The sequence below is a fragment of the Amborella trichopoda genome, chromosome 1, assembly GCF_054954075.1.
Source record: "Amborella trichopoda isolate Santa Cruz 75 chromosome 1, AtrichopodaSantaCruz75HAP2 v2.0, whole genome shotgun sequence".
Taxonomy (NCBI): Eukaryota; Viridiplantae; Streptophyta; class Magnoliopsida; order Amborellales; family Amborellaceae; genus Amborella; species Amborella trichopoda.
Window position 1 is genome coordinate 58,310,703 of NC_142336.1, and position 13,938 is coordinate 58,324,640.

General features: G+C 35.2%; 1 protein-coding gene and 1 long non-coding RNA gene across 3 annotated transcripts; one reads left to right on the forward strand and one right to left on the reverse strand.

Annotated features, from left to right (window-relative positions):
• Positions 1-2,241: 2,241 nt before the first annotated feature.
• On the reverse strand, positions 2,242-7,739 carry LOC18440693 (uncharacterized). Of its 2 annotated transcripts, none has more exons than XM_011627433.3 (5): positions 7,511-7,739; positions 5,937-6,184; positions 4,470-4,709; positions 3,661-3,761; positions 2,242-2,674 (listed from the first exon to the last, which is right to left on the reverse strand). In XM_011627433.3, exons 1-5 carry the CDS (start codon positions 7,595-7,597, stop codon positions 2,523-2,525), a joined length of 828 nt encoding a protein of 275 aa, XP_011625735.2. In that variant the 5' UTR covers positions 7,598-7,739; the 3' UTR covers positions 2,242-2,522. The 2 variants fall into 2 exon arrangements, with proteins under 2 accessions (XP_011625735.2, XP_006850894.2); XM_006850831.4 differs by having other exon boundaries at positions 3,640-3,761.
• A 3,611-nt stretch (positions 7,740-11,350) lies between these two features.
• On the forward strand, positions 11,351-13,462 carry LOC148783952 (uncharacterized). Its single transcript, XR_016042170.1, has 2 exons — positions 11,351-12,689; positions 13,033-13,462. It is a non-coding gene; the product is annotated as an uncharacterized LOC148783952 (long non-coding RNA).
• The last annotated feature ends 476 nt before the right edge of the window (positions 13,463-13,938 follow it).

The window sequence follows — 13,938 nt, forward strand, 5'->3', positions numbered from 1 at the left end:
TGCAATGCATGGAGTTGTTTGAAAAAACAATACATCAGTATGTAAAATTGAAAGATGATAATTTGTGGTCTGGGCTTGGATATTCGATTTTCTTATAATAGAGTGCCAGACTCTATGCTCACCTAGTTTTGTTCTTTATTGGTTGATTTATCTTCGGTTTATATTTCACCCAATCATAATGATAAGGCTGTTTGGGAGCTATGCAATAGTGAGAGTTTTTGGTGAAGTCGGCATATATGCTGCTTTTTCATAATAGATTTAAATGGGAGCAGCCAAATTCTTAATTCTATTTGAAAGTGGTGGGTCTCACACAAAGTTCAATTCTTTTTATGGACTTTGTCACAAACTAAAGGATTGATGATAGATACTTTGAGAAAGAGAGGCAAACTTATTGTCAATTGTTGTATCCTTTGCAAAGAGGATGGGAAGACGAGAGATCATATGTTCCTATATTACCGTGTTACTTTGTCCTTATGGACCCTAAACTACACACTCACGTCATAAACCGTCTTGATATTCCTTTGATCCCACAATTAGGTGTCTTGATTTAGCTAATGTTGAGAGCATCGACTTTATGGGAAGTATGGCTTGAGAGGAACAGGCGGATTTTTTATGGAAGAGGTTTAAAGCTTGCCAATAATAAAGAGAAGATTATCTACAATGTTTGGTTTTGGCAATCCAATTCAAAAGAAGGTCTTGGTATATCTTTGATTGATATACGCCTTAATTTGATGAACCTTATGCTTCAGCAGCTTCACCGATCTACTGTACGTAGAGTTTGGTATCCTCCATTCAATGGTAGTGTTAAACTAATTTTTGATGGAAGCTCTTATGGGAATCCAAATCCAGTAGGTTATGGTGGTGTTGTCTGCGACCCATAGGGTTAGGAGTTGCAGTTTTTTTATGGCCCGTGTGGGTCAATTACTGCCAATGAAGTTGAGAAGATGGCAGTTCTGCTAGGGATAAATTTATTGAGAGTGCATTTTCCGATTATGGGCATAAAAGTCGAAGGGGATTCCTTAAATATCAGTAATTGGTGTTTTGGAGTTTATAAGCTACCATGGAGATTGATGAGGTCTTTATGGAGATTGATGAAGTCTTTATTGGAAGTGAAGGACTTGTGTCCAAATCAGATGGTTGCTTTCAAACATGTATATAGGGAGGCTAATGAGAGAGCATATTTTGATAAGGAAGGGATGCATAGTTATTATATTTTCGTTTCTCCTTTGCCTTTGTAACCCTCATGTTGTTCTCCTTTGATTAATAAATTTCGTGCTCTTGTCAAAAAAAATAAATAAATAAAATAAAATGATCACTATAATTAAATTAGATCAAAAGATAAAATAAGATGTTAAATAGTTCAAATCTCATGTATAATTTAATAAATTTCTCTTAAATATATGAAAAGGTTTTTTGAAAAGGGTTGTATAACCCTTTAAAGTAACATGACGGACGAAGATTCATATAGCCGATCTCAATTAGTTAGAAAGAGACTTTGATGATGATAATAATGCATGAAAAGGATTACATATCAAGGTCTAGCGAAAAAACTCCCCATACCCCTTGCACATGCAATTTCCATGTGTATGGAACTCTTAGATGACCCCTTGCACATGCAATTTCCATGTGTATGGAGCTCTTAGATGAAGATCGGTCAGCTAATGGCGAGGTACCAACAATGTTACAAACTAGCACAACCCGTTTTTGTCAAGCTAAAGATAATGTATAAACGACTGGAGGTCCCCAAACACAAATAAATTACATATATGTACATAAACCAATATGAAACTCACCCTTTAAGCCTTTCCACAAAGCAAGAAACATAACTTTCTAGGCTTACATAATTTGTATACACGAGTAATGTGCTCACAAAATGCAAGAATTTTTAAAGATGTTTTAGTGTATTTTGCTACAAGGTTATATATAATGAGACTATTACTATTACTCCTAATTCATTAGATGTCAAATTAGATGGTTTGAGGTGTACACAAAATTCGGAAAAAAAAAATTTTGACCTTTGAATCTAATAAATGATGCACTCAACTATTTAATTTGAAATCTGACAGACAAAAGTGATTGTGACCTTGTATCAAATAATAGATGATCTCGTTCTGTAATTTTTGTTTTGGTATAAAGCATTGGAATGAAAAAACTAATATACTTCCATATCAAGATGCATGAAAATATAAACATGCACACATGCATGCCTACAGATGTCTCCATGTAGGGAGGTATAAGATAGACAAAGCAAAAGAAGACCCCAGCTAAATATTTCATTGGGAATTCTAATACCATCAAGGCATCATCATCAGAAGATACATCTACATAGATCACTTGTATGAGCTTTATTAGCTGTGTTTATAATTTGTGAACTGAAAAAGAAACTTCGCACTCATCATCATATTTTCTCCCTTCTTTCAAGATCAACACTGAAAAAACAATTCAAAATAAGAAAATTTGACAGAATTTCTTGCCCAAGCACTATATTCACTAACTCTTTTGGCCATTGTTGAGGATGTCGACTAATCCGGGTTGTGAAAGCCAGGTAGAAGGGAACTGAGAAAGCCAACAACAACCAATTGAATCTCTCTCAAAATTCCCCACAGGTTGAGGCCACCTTCTGCGACACCCACATTCTGTTGAGCTTGGTTCCCATTATTATCTGCATTGTTCTCTGCATAAATACCAGTGAGCAGATGCACATTCATCAAATGAATATTGTGAAACAAATTACAACAACTAGATCTAAGGATCAAAGAAAATAGTCATTGAACTTATTTCACCTTTTAGGTTCTTTCATTCAGTACGAAAGAATCCATGTTTTCTTAAAAAGTACTTGAAGCAATTCACATAAAGAAACACTCCAATTTACTTCTAAAATTTTATAAATGGAAAAGAGAGGGCTCAAAATATAGCTTCTTCAAGCTGAGGCATCCTAATTTCTCGAAGAACATGCATGGATGCTAAATGATTGAGATATCTATAATATTAAAAGATATTAAACACAGGCCAAAGTTTTCCATATTTAAGAAATTTGACCAAAAAAAAGGTCTTAAGATATGATATATTATATGGATTCTTGCATGTCTCATAGAAGGATTTGTTCCCAAGGGAAGGGAACCCACTCCTCAACCTATTATCTTTCATCTCCTCCTTCCACCTGGCATCATCTCTCACCAAGATCACCACTGACTTTGGGGATGGACGCTGATCTCTGTCTTTTACCCGAGGAGGGGTGAGTAAAATCAAATAAAAGTACTAACCATGATCATGGCTTATCCTGCTTAGCAAAAGTAATCATTATTTCTCTGAGAAATCTCAAAGTCTTAGTAATTGTATTTCTGTTAGTCGATTATTAACGGGTTCAAATAAAAACCACTCTGGTTAAGATGAACTCTGCAGCAAACACCTCAGAACGCAGCGTCAACCTTGGAAAACTTTACAGAAAACCTCCACATTCTACTTTATGCATGACTATTTGATATCCATTTCAGTATCACAACAATTTTACACACAATCAACACCAACGACATACCCTGCCCCCACCCCCCTCCCCCCTCCTCTCTCTCCCACCCCCCAAAAAACACATACACATAGAGTGCCCTCTCATCATTCTGTAAAAGGAACATATCCAGGTACCTTGTCCAGGTGCATGCTCACCATCTGGCCTTGGAACAGGGGGCTGAGGTGGAACTGCACCAGGCCTTGGTACACCTCGTTGAAGCCATCTTATAAGTGGCGTTAGAGCTCCAGTCTGATACCTGAAAATTGCCATACAAAAGGATTAATGAAATTCGTGTGCATGTATGTGTAATTTCATATATTGCAAACCTACAATGGTGAGGGGGGGGGGGAAGTAATAAAAAAACCCTAAGAAATAAACTATTCAACATTCTGCCCATTTGTAACTACTCCAAATAAAGCAGGTGCATTTCTAAGGGTATTTTGAAATTAAATCAAAAGATATGGGCAAGGTGTTAAAATTGCTCGTTGCTCATGGGCAATATGATAAGATTCCCCAAAAAAAAAAAAAAAAATAAGTGCTCTACATCTGTCAACAAGATATGTCCCCAACGATTTCTTGCAAATACAAATTTCAGGCAGGGCAATTTCCTTTAAAGATGGGGCAACATTAAGCATGTAAAGGCACACCGTGACTTTCCCTAAATGTCAGCTTTGCTCCAGATTATTTCATCTTTGCCATCAGTAAATGAGGACAAACATCCCTACCCAAAAACGATACATAGGTAGGGAGGTTTTTTATCAAGAAATGTGGAGCATCCTTTACAAAGTTTACCATTTTAGGGGTGCAAAATAGAAAATCAGTTGTGAAAAATAGAATATGAACAAATGTAGAGGACAAACATCCTTTACATGTGCGTGTATGTATGCATGTATGGACACTATAGTTATAAATACTTGTAAAGTGTGTATGCAAGGTACTCGAGATGTGTCATTAAGAATCTTACAAATACACAAATGAAGCGAAAAGAAGGAGAAGGAAGAGTCTCTCTCTAGAACCATCCTGATTGAACACAAATACCACAGCTGCGAGCTTCAGTATGAGGAACAAATCAAGCTGAAACCCAAACTGAAATCGCCTCACAACCACTTGTCTTTGCTGTGGGTTTTGACGTTGCCTTCCTCGTACAGCCTGTTCCGCACCTCCTCCTCCTGCTGCAGCCGTAGTATGAACTGTATTTTGCCTCCTGAAGGTGGTCAGATATCCATTATCAGGCACAGAAGTTTTCACCAAGAGGAGTTTGTCAAATATAGCAGGGAGGATAACAAGAAATAATAGAGTTTTTATGCTATATCCTAGTTTTTTTAAGGAGATAGACTATTAGACAGTGTTACCCCAGCACTCCATTCTTGGGAATGTGTCACATGTCAAGACATCTAGGCACGGCTTGTCAATAAAAATTCATATAAAGCTCAAACCTGAGCTTAAATTCAGGACCTCTTGCATAAGGCCCTTATGATCTACCAGTATGCCAAGCACGCAGCTGTGTAAAAAATATGGAATTTTTATGTATATGTCTATTACAAAAATGTATTATTTTAGTTAAAATGATAAGTGTGTGAATGTGTCCTGTCATGTCAGCTTTCTGGGCCAAGACAACTTCGAATCATATGGACACCAACACTGTCATGTGGGCACCAACACTACCATGTAACACTGCTGTTACGTATGTCTTCAAGTAGGTATTCTACAGAGTTTTGGAGCTCCTCTCTCATTCATGTATTCAGGGTATCACCCTTGGTGCAAACTATCTTTTTATCATATCATTATGCAACATATTATACCCCAATCTCTTTATAGCTAGAGAAGCCAATATTAAATCAGATTATTCTTGGTTTTGTGTTTGAGAATCAGAAATAGAAAGGTATGCAATTGGATTCCATTATTTTCCCTTTTTGATTAGAAGAAATAGAAACGTAAGCAATTAACGCACAATATCGGTTTTACATACTATCATTTAAGGAATGGCTAATTGCCATTTGGTTTCTAGTCCAGGAGTTTTTAACATATACATCTCTTCCTGATTTCCTTGTCTTATTGGGCAAACATAAGATCCAAACCGGAACCCTAAAGTGTAGAAGTAACAAGCTAATAGTCAATGACTGGCATGGGGAAATCCCACTTAGAATTTGGGCTCATATTTACTCTCTGTTCAACGCTAAGACCTATTTTGCATATCTTTCTCATAAAAAAGATAAGCGGACCACATAGGCCAGCCAAACCAAACAACTCGATAAAAATAAAGCCGCATTAGACCCAAAAGTAACGAATGAACTGGTCTCATCCAATACTCTATGTTCCAATACAAAACAGAGTTTTGCTAAACTTTTCAACAAACCAAAGTTCTTAAAGACCTCAATATAATTCATAAAAAAAACTAGAAAAAATCAGAGATAAGAAAAGATAAGCTTACGTGGGTGCATTTAGATCGTAGGTAAGAGGGATAAGAGTGCCCGTTGGAATCCCACCCATTGGCCCCCCAAATGGTAGCACAGGAACAGCATATATACCAGCACCACGGTTATTCTGATCCTGATTTGGGGGTGGAATTAAACCAGGTACAAAAGCAGGGTACATAATTGGAATCAACTGCACATCAGTATTGAGGGAACCCAATGAAGCCCAATTAGGAAAATTCACAAAGCCGTAGTTTGTGGGTGCCTGCAATAACAGATTTCAATCTTTATTGACTAAAAGGAAGAAAAAATACAGGAACAAGAAAATGAAGAAAAGATACCAAATGAATTAAAATAATGATCAGCACTTTTCACAAATAAAATCATTGTCAGATCATATTTCCTAGTATATAAAAAATAAGAAACCAACAAAAATTGGACACAACAGACTGATATTAAAACTAGGCCAATGAACAGACCCCCTTGTTCCACGCAACTTCAAGATGAAGAGTTGATTGTTATAACACACTGAAACTAAAGTAAATTCAATGAAGTAAGAACAGTTATAAGAGGCCAGCTGATATCAAATTGGAGAACTTCGTGGGACCCACTACTGTAAATTATTGCTAGATCAAACTCAAATGCTTTTAATACAAAGCAATAGAGAAAGGATTGATAAGAAAGAATACAAGTAGAGGAATCCAAATATACAGCATCCCATTACAAGAGACCAAATAAAAATTTGATTCACGGATATCGAAGGCAAGAAGTTTTTCTAAATACAAAAGAGCAAATAGGAAAGATACAAAGCCAGAGAGCAAAAACGAAATTATAAAGTCATAAACCCAAGGGTCGTAAATCAAAGTTATAGACCCTAAAATATGTACTTGCACAATTGAAACCCAAGACTTTCACAACAAAGAGATATCAAACAAGAAAAAGGAAAGAACAGGAATTTACAAAGAAAAAGTAGTGTGTGAAAAATCCAATTTATGGATAACAATCAATCATGACAATTTACAGAAAACCTAATCAAGAGACTAAATTAGAAAATAGCACAGTTAATGAAATCTAAATAAAAATAAATTCTTTTCAACAGAGAAAATGTGAATAAAACTAGATGATAATAGTAATATTAACAATAGAAACCAAAAGAACAAGAAAATAACAGCAAACTGCATAACAAGAGACAAGGGTTACTAGAGTATCAAACCGCATCAAGGGGATAAGAAAAAGAAAGAAGGGCATTAAATAACATGATACACAATACATTGTGGCCAAATTTAGGGCAATTTACAGAGAGATAGCCAATGCCAAACCACAACATCAAACCCTAACCTGTTTTACTATACAAACGCTATGGAGAATGCCAACAAAAAACCATTAAATCACATGAAAATTGAAAACTGAGTCCAATTAACGAACTAGGAATAGCGAGGAGAGGGTAAAACACAAACCGTCACACTTATAAAATAGGAAAATAGCAAGAACTCATCTTGTGACATGATTTAATAACAATTGATCACAAAAAATGTCTCCATATCAAATATATATATATATGAATTAATGAGAGAGCTAGGGATTTACTTACTTGGGCGGACTTCAAATGTTCAGTTTGAGAATTGGGTACTGATGAGGATTCTTCGGTTTGGGGATTTGTGACTGAACCCTCCGCCATTAGAGAGACAGAGAGAAATAGAGCCAAATTAACAGAGATGCACAAATCAATCTCAAAGCCAAAAAGAAATCCCAGGACACTGTTGACAACAGTGAGAGACAGTAAATACGGGTAAGATGAGAAAGAAAGGAACAACTGAGGTAGTTTATGGGCCGTGGAGAGAGATAAATATAGGGAATTTTCAGAGGGGAAAGTACAGTGCAAGACCATTTACGTTTGTACAAGGTAGGCAATCTTGACCGTTGGATGGGAAATTGGGTAGCTATAGTTATTTAATTAATCAAATTTAAATTTTAAAAAAAATTTATCAAATTTTGTAACACATCCGAGCTATTCAATTTTACATCGGATAGTTGTAAATAATTGTAACCACTTTGATACGCAAATCATCTCACTTTTATATATATATATATATATATATATATATATATAAATAAAATGATCAATGTGAGGCGCCGCCAAAATTTATCCAAGGATACAGTGCAATTTTATTAAGGGTGAGGTTGTATAAGGTTGCCTATAAAAATTATTTAGAGATGTCCTTTCGGTGTTGAAAACTTTATCATGGCTTCAATTTTTTTTTTTTTTTTTATTTATAAAATTAAATTTTTTTAAAATAGTACAATATCGAGCAGATCAAAAAATACTTTAAAATCTTTAAAATAGACGGTTTAGATAATTTATTACATGATGCACAACTTTTTAGACTTTAAATTCTTTTTTTTCTTCGTATCCATTCATCTCAAGGTCTAGATGATCAATTGGAGGGTTCTCCTACATTGGAACACTATCCACTGTATAATTTTACTTCAACAGTTTAAGGTTGCAACCTTATATAAATTTTTTCTTTTTATTAAAGCCTCATCTCATTATTTATTGGAAAATTATAATTTAAGTATAATAAAAAATTACATTAATCATCTCAGATTGAATATTATGACTGTGAAAAAACATTAGGATTTCAAACTCTAAATATAGTGTATATTATAACAAATTATCTATACTGTCGATTTCACCATAAAAATAAGTATTCATAGATCCACAAGATATATATTTTTTAAAAAAATTTCAAATATTATTATGGGTGTTGGAAATTGATTTTGGAGCTATTATGGAGATTTTTGTTATCCAAAGTGCTTTTCAAACGAAGATTTGAGGCGAAACTTTATTTTGTTTTCATTAAGCCTAGCTTTATAGAACCTTCATCCAATTTTTTGTGGTAGCCTAAAAGTTAATTTATTCTTAAATATAAAAATTTAAAGTTTTAAAAATAGGGTAAATTGATTAGATCTAAACATTTGAAAATTTCAAAAAGACGATTTAGACACTATGTTGCAAAATACACTCTTTTAGGACTTCAATTTTTTTTTTTTTTTGTGGATATAGTTAGAAGGGACTTATAGCCTCACTGCGGGTATGAACCTTAATAGAGTAGAATGGCGGACCAAAATTAATATAGTCATCCCTAATTAGTTGAGAAAAAGCTTTGATGACGACAATAACGATATCCTTCAATCTTGAGGTTTAGATAATCAATTATAAGTTTTTCGATGTTGTAACAACCTTTTAGAGTAAGATTTTTGATGTGCACCTTACTTCTCTAAAGCACAAAATCAACACCTCATATAAACTTTTTCCTTAAAGAGAGAGAAAGAGGATAAATAAAGTGTATATAAGGTTAACACCATATATTTAACAACTGAGGTGAACCTCAAAACTCCATTGGAAAAAGCTCATTTAATATTGGAAAACTATCTAAGTGATCATCTCAAGGACAAGATATATAGAAGTAGAAAAAAAAGAGATTTCAAGTATAAAAATTAATAAATCTTGCAACACATTATCTGGATAGTCTGTTTTCAAGAATTTCATGCATAAATAAATATACTTGATTTGAACTATTTTTAGAGTTTAAAATTTTATAATTAGAGATGAAAATAGATTCTTAAGCCACCTTAAGAATTTTCAATGCTAAATTTGCATCTTACAACAAAGTTTGGAAGTGCATTTCACTTTAATTATTTAAGTTTTGCAACTTTATGCAAACCACACCCATAAATAAAGGCTATTTAGAGAGGGAATAAGCCTATACGTGGGGCACCTAAAAATTTAATGGAATAGGTTGTTCAACCGTAGAAGACCCCCCTTAAATTGATCATCTCGACTTGGATATGATGGATTCGAAAAAAAAAAAGATTTCTAGTCGTAAACGTTGTGCATCTTGTAACACACTATTTGAACTATCTATTTTAAGACTTTCAAATGCTTATTGATATGCTTGTTCGACACTATATTTTGACCTATAGTATTTATAAGGGTGTGGTTTCTATATGATTGCAACCTTAAACAATCCATTTAATGTGCACCTCTAAATTTCATCATAACATATAATTTTAGTGTAAAAAATTATCAGGATTATCTAAAATCTATTTTCATATCTAATTATAAAATTTTAAATTCCAAAAATGGTTAAAATCAACTAGATCTATTAACATATGAAAATCTTGAAAATGGACGGTCTAGATAAGGTGTTTCAAGATGCACTATTTCTAGGATACAAAATCATTTTGTTTTTCATATTCATACATCTCAATGTCGAGATGATCAATTACAGGGTTTTTGAACATGAAAACAACATTTTCTGATGGATTTTTGAGGTGTATCTTTATTTCTACAATTTAAGGTTGCAACATTATATAAACTTTTTCCTTTTTATAATTAAGGGTGGAAATGAATTTTCAAGCACTAAAATTGCATTTTCTTGCACTAAAATTGCATTTTCTTGCCATTTTAGGTTGGTCCTTAATGTTTTGATGTTTAAGTAGCCACCTTGAATAAAACACCAAATGTTTCCAAAGAAATATTATAGGCAATTTATGAAATAATGAAAACTATACATGCCGTTTATACTTTTCCAAAAAAAAAAATACAAGACAAATAAATTAGAAAATACAATCGCATGTTTTAAAATGTTTCCATGCTTTCCCTAGAAAATATTTTATATTTTCCTTAATTCAATAACTTGTGTGGAATTCCTCAAGGGAATGTCATGTGGACCTTATGCCCGTCCATGCCACTCAATTCTAACCCTAAGCCACTCAAGAGAGGCCTTTGATGTGAGTGGGTGCATAAATATTAAGGCTTCAAATTAGTTTGGATTCATCCTTAAAGCCATGAAGTACTTCACCAAATGGGTTGAAGTTGCCTCTTTCATGAAAATAGACGGGCAACATGTGGCCAAATTCATCAAGAGTGCCATCATTTACAAGTTGGATGTGGTAGAAGTAGGGTCTCATAAGGGTGAGAATCTTAAACTTTCTCTTAACCCATTCGAAGCCCAAGTAAACGGATGGATTGCGTTAAATAGGCAGCCAACATAAAACATTACTACTTATTATCATGAATTCTGAACTTATATTGAATGGAAGAACATGATTCATATAGCTAACCCCATATCATTGAGATAAAATTTAGATGATGATGATGTGGTGGTAAAAGTAATAACTTCAAAAAATAAGAAAAGCTTAAAAAAATAAAAAAGTCGCCAACTATGCATACTATTCAATATCACTTACAAAAATTCCATATTTTTAGATTCATAACCGTGGGAGTCTAGGTTATCAAATGGTGAAGAAGTTGAGGTTATATGAAAAATTTAAGAACAAAACTTGAATTGGTCTATTTTTATTATGGGATAAATACAACCGTTTCACGGTTGACCTATTATTATGGGATAAACAGCTGTTTCACATTGACCTATTCTTTTGCATATTGTTGTATTATTTACTACTCTTTACTCTCCTCCCTGATTGTAAGGAATTTAATTTGTTAAACTGTATATATTATCCTTCCATTGAATGGAATGGAAAAATACACAACAAATTTTTCCCAAATCTCAATTTCTACATGGTATCAGAGCCAGGTTTCTAACAAATCATCTTTCATTTTCTCTCTGTTCAGCTTCTTCCTTGTAACATCTCTTTTTTTTCCATCATGCTTTCAACGGACTCCATCCCTCACACTGAAACCCCAACCGTTGAAACTCAAAATTTGGATAGTGCTTACTCCTCTCCATATTATCTTCATCATTCGGATAATCCAGGTATGTCCCTGGTCCCTCATCACCTCACTGGAGAGAACTACAACACATGGCGCAGAGCCATGTTCATGGCTTTATGGGAGAAGAACAAATACATCTTCGTTGATGGCTCTCTCCCCAAACCAACCTCTCCCGATTCAGATGTCAACGCCTGGCAACGTTGCAACTTCATGGTGCCGTCTTGACTTCTCAATGGTCTCTCTCGAACATTGGCCGATAGTGTTGCCTACACAGCCACTGCTCAAGCTGTCTGGATCGATCTTGAAGAACGGTTCTCGCATGATAATCCTCCTCTCATTTTTTTCTTAAAAAATCTCTTGCCACTCTCCAACAAGAACAACTCTCCGTTGTTGAATATTATACCAAACTCAAAATGTTTTGGGACGAACTCCTCTCTGATTCAAAAATTCCGTAATGGACTTGTGGTTCATCCAAAGCATTCATGACTTGCCAACATCAAGAGCAGGTCTGCCAGTTTTTGATGGGGTTGAATACGTCTTTCTCTCGGATTTGGACCCAAATTCTAGCCATGGACCTTTTGCCCAACTTCAATAAAGCCTACAACATGGTCCTTCAAGAAGAACAACAAAAACATTTGCTGCAACAAGCCCCAAACATGGCTAATGTGGTTGTTATGCAGTCAGCAAACCTGGCTTTTCTCAGTTCAAGTCACCCTCCACCATGCCCAAACCAGACCGCCGCCCCAAGGGGCGTCCGTTCTATGATCACTGCAACGTCCATGGCCATTGGAGATCAACTTGTTGGGAGATTCACGGCTACCCACCAAATCATCCCAAAGCCAAGCGTCAATCCAATGATAGGTACGGTTCCAAGGCCTACACCGCCACGCTGCTGCTGCTGCCATCCATGCCAATGTTGTTCCTCCTTCCCATGCTCTTGCTGTAAGTGACATTTCATAAGGCTCGGTTCCTTCATTGCCTCCTCTCAGCACTGCCCAATATCAGCAGTTATTGAGCTTCCTCAATATTGATGGTAATGGTTCCTCTGCAAATCTAGCGGATAACATTTCTTCAAATGTCATTTCCCCTTTCCCTACTACTTCTTGGATCATTGACAGTGGTGCTTCAGACTACATGACTCCTTTCTCTCATATTTGCATGACATTATTCATACACCTAATGCTAAACCTGTTCAATTGCCAAATGGTGATACTATGCCAACTTCACAGCATGGCTCTACACATTTGTCATCTGAAATTCATCTCAATGACGTTTTTTTTGTTTCATCCTTTTCATTTAATCTCCTGTTTGTTAGCAAACTTAGTAAACAGCTGAATTGTTTTGTCACTTTCTATCTTACTTTTTGCATTTTTCAGGACCTTCTCACGAAGAGGTTGATTGGAATGGGTGAACTACAGGATGGGCTTTATCATTTTTCCCCTTCTCCTTCAAATAAACGAGTTGTTTTCCTGTTGTTCGGGCATCTCGTTTTGAGCCATGGCATAACCAACTAGGTCATCTTTCTCGTAGTAGATTATCCGGTTTATCTTCTATTATTATGGAACAATTGTTATGTAAGGATTTTCAATGTACTGTTTGTCCTAAACAAACTAGAACTCCTTTTGAATTAAGTACTACTAGAGCTTCTTCTCCATTTGCTCTTTTACATGTTGACATTTGGGGTGGTTACTCTACACCATCTTATACTGAAGCTCATTTCTTTCTCACCATTGTTGATGATCACACACGCTGTACATGGGTTTTTCTCATGAAATATAAATCAGATACTTACCATTTTTTAACCAATTTTTGTGCACTCATTCAAACCCAGTTCAATTGTCAAGTTCGCCAAGTTCGAACTGACAATGGATCTGAGTTTCTCTACCACAAAATGTAACAATACTTTCATGACTATGGCTTTTTCATCAGAGGACTTGTGTTGACATGCCCCAACAAATTGGGATTGCTGAACGGAAGCACCGTCATATCCTAGAGGTTGCTCGTGGGCGAGTGCATTCTAACTGCTACTTATCTGATTAATCGGATTCCCACACCTGTCCTCGATGGCAAAACTCCCCATGAGATGCTTTTCCATGTTATACCTTCATATGATCACCTGCGCACATTTGGTTGTTTATGTTTTGCCCATAACCATGAGCCTAACTGAGACAAATTTGCTCATCGGGCTTGCCGCTGTATTTTCATGGGGTATCCCTATGTGGTTATCGTGTGTTTAATCTTGAAACTCAATCCGTATTCACCAGTCGTGATGTCACCTTTCA

Bases quoted from the DNA above. Each gene is read 5' to 3' on its own strand.
- LOC18440693 (XM_006850831.4), bottom strand. From the start codon at position 7,597: ATGGCGGAGGGTTCAGTCACAAATCCCCAAACCGAAGAATCCTCATCA. The intron at 6,185-7,510 runs GTAAGTAAATCC...CTGTTATTGCAG, and splicing joins AACATTTGAAGTCCGCCCAA to GCACCCACAAACTACGGCTT. The intron at 4,710-5,936 runs GTAAGCTTATCT...GACCACCTTCAG, and splicing joins TACGATCTAAATGCACCCAC to GAGGCAAAATACAGTTCATA.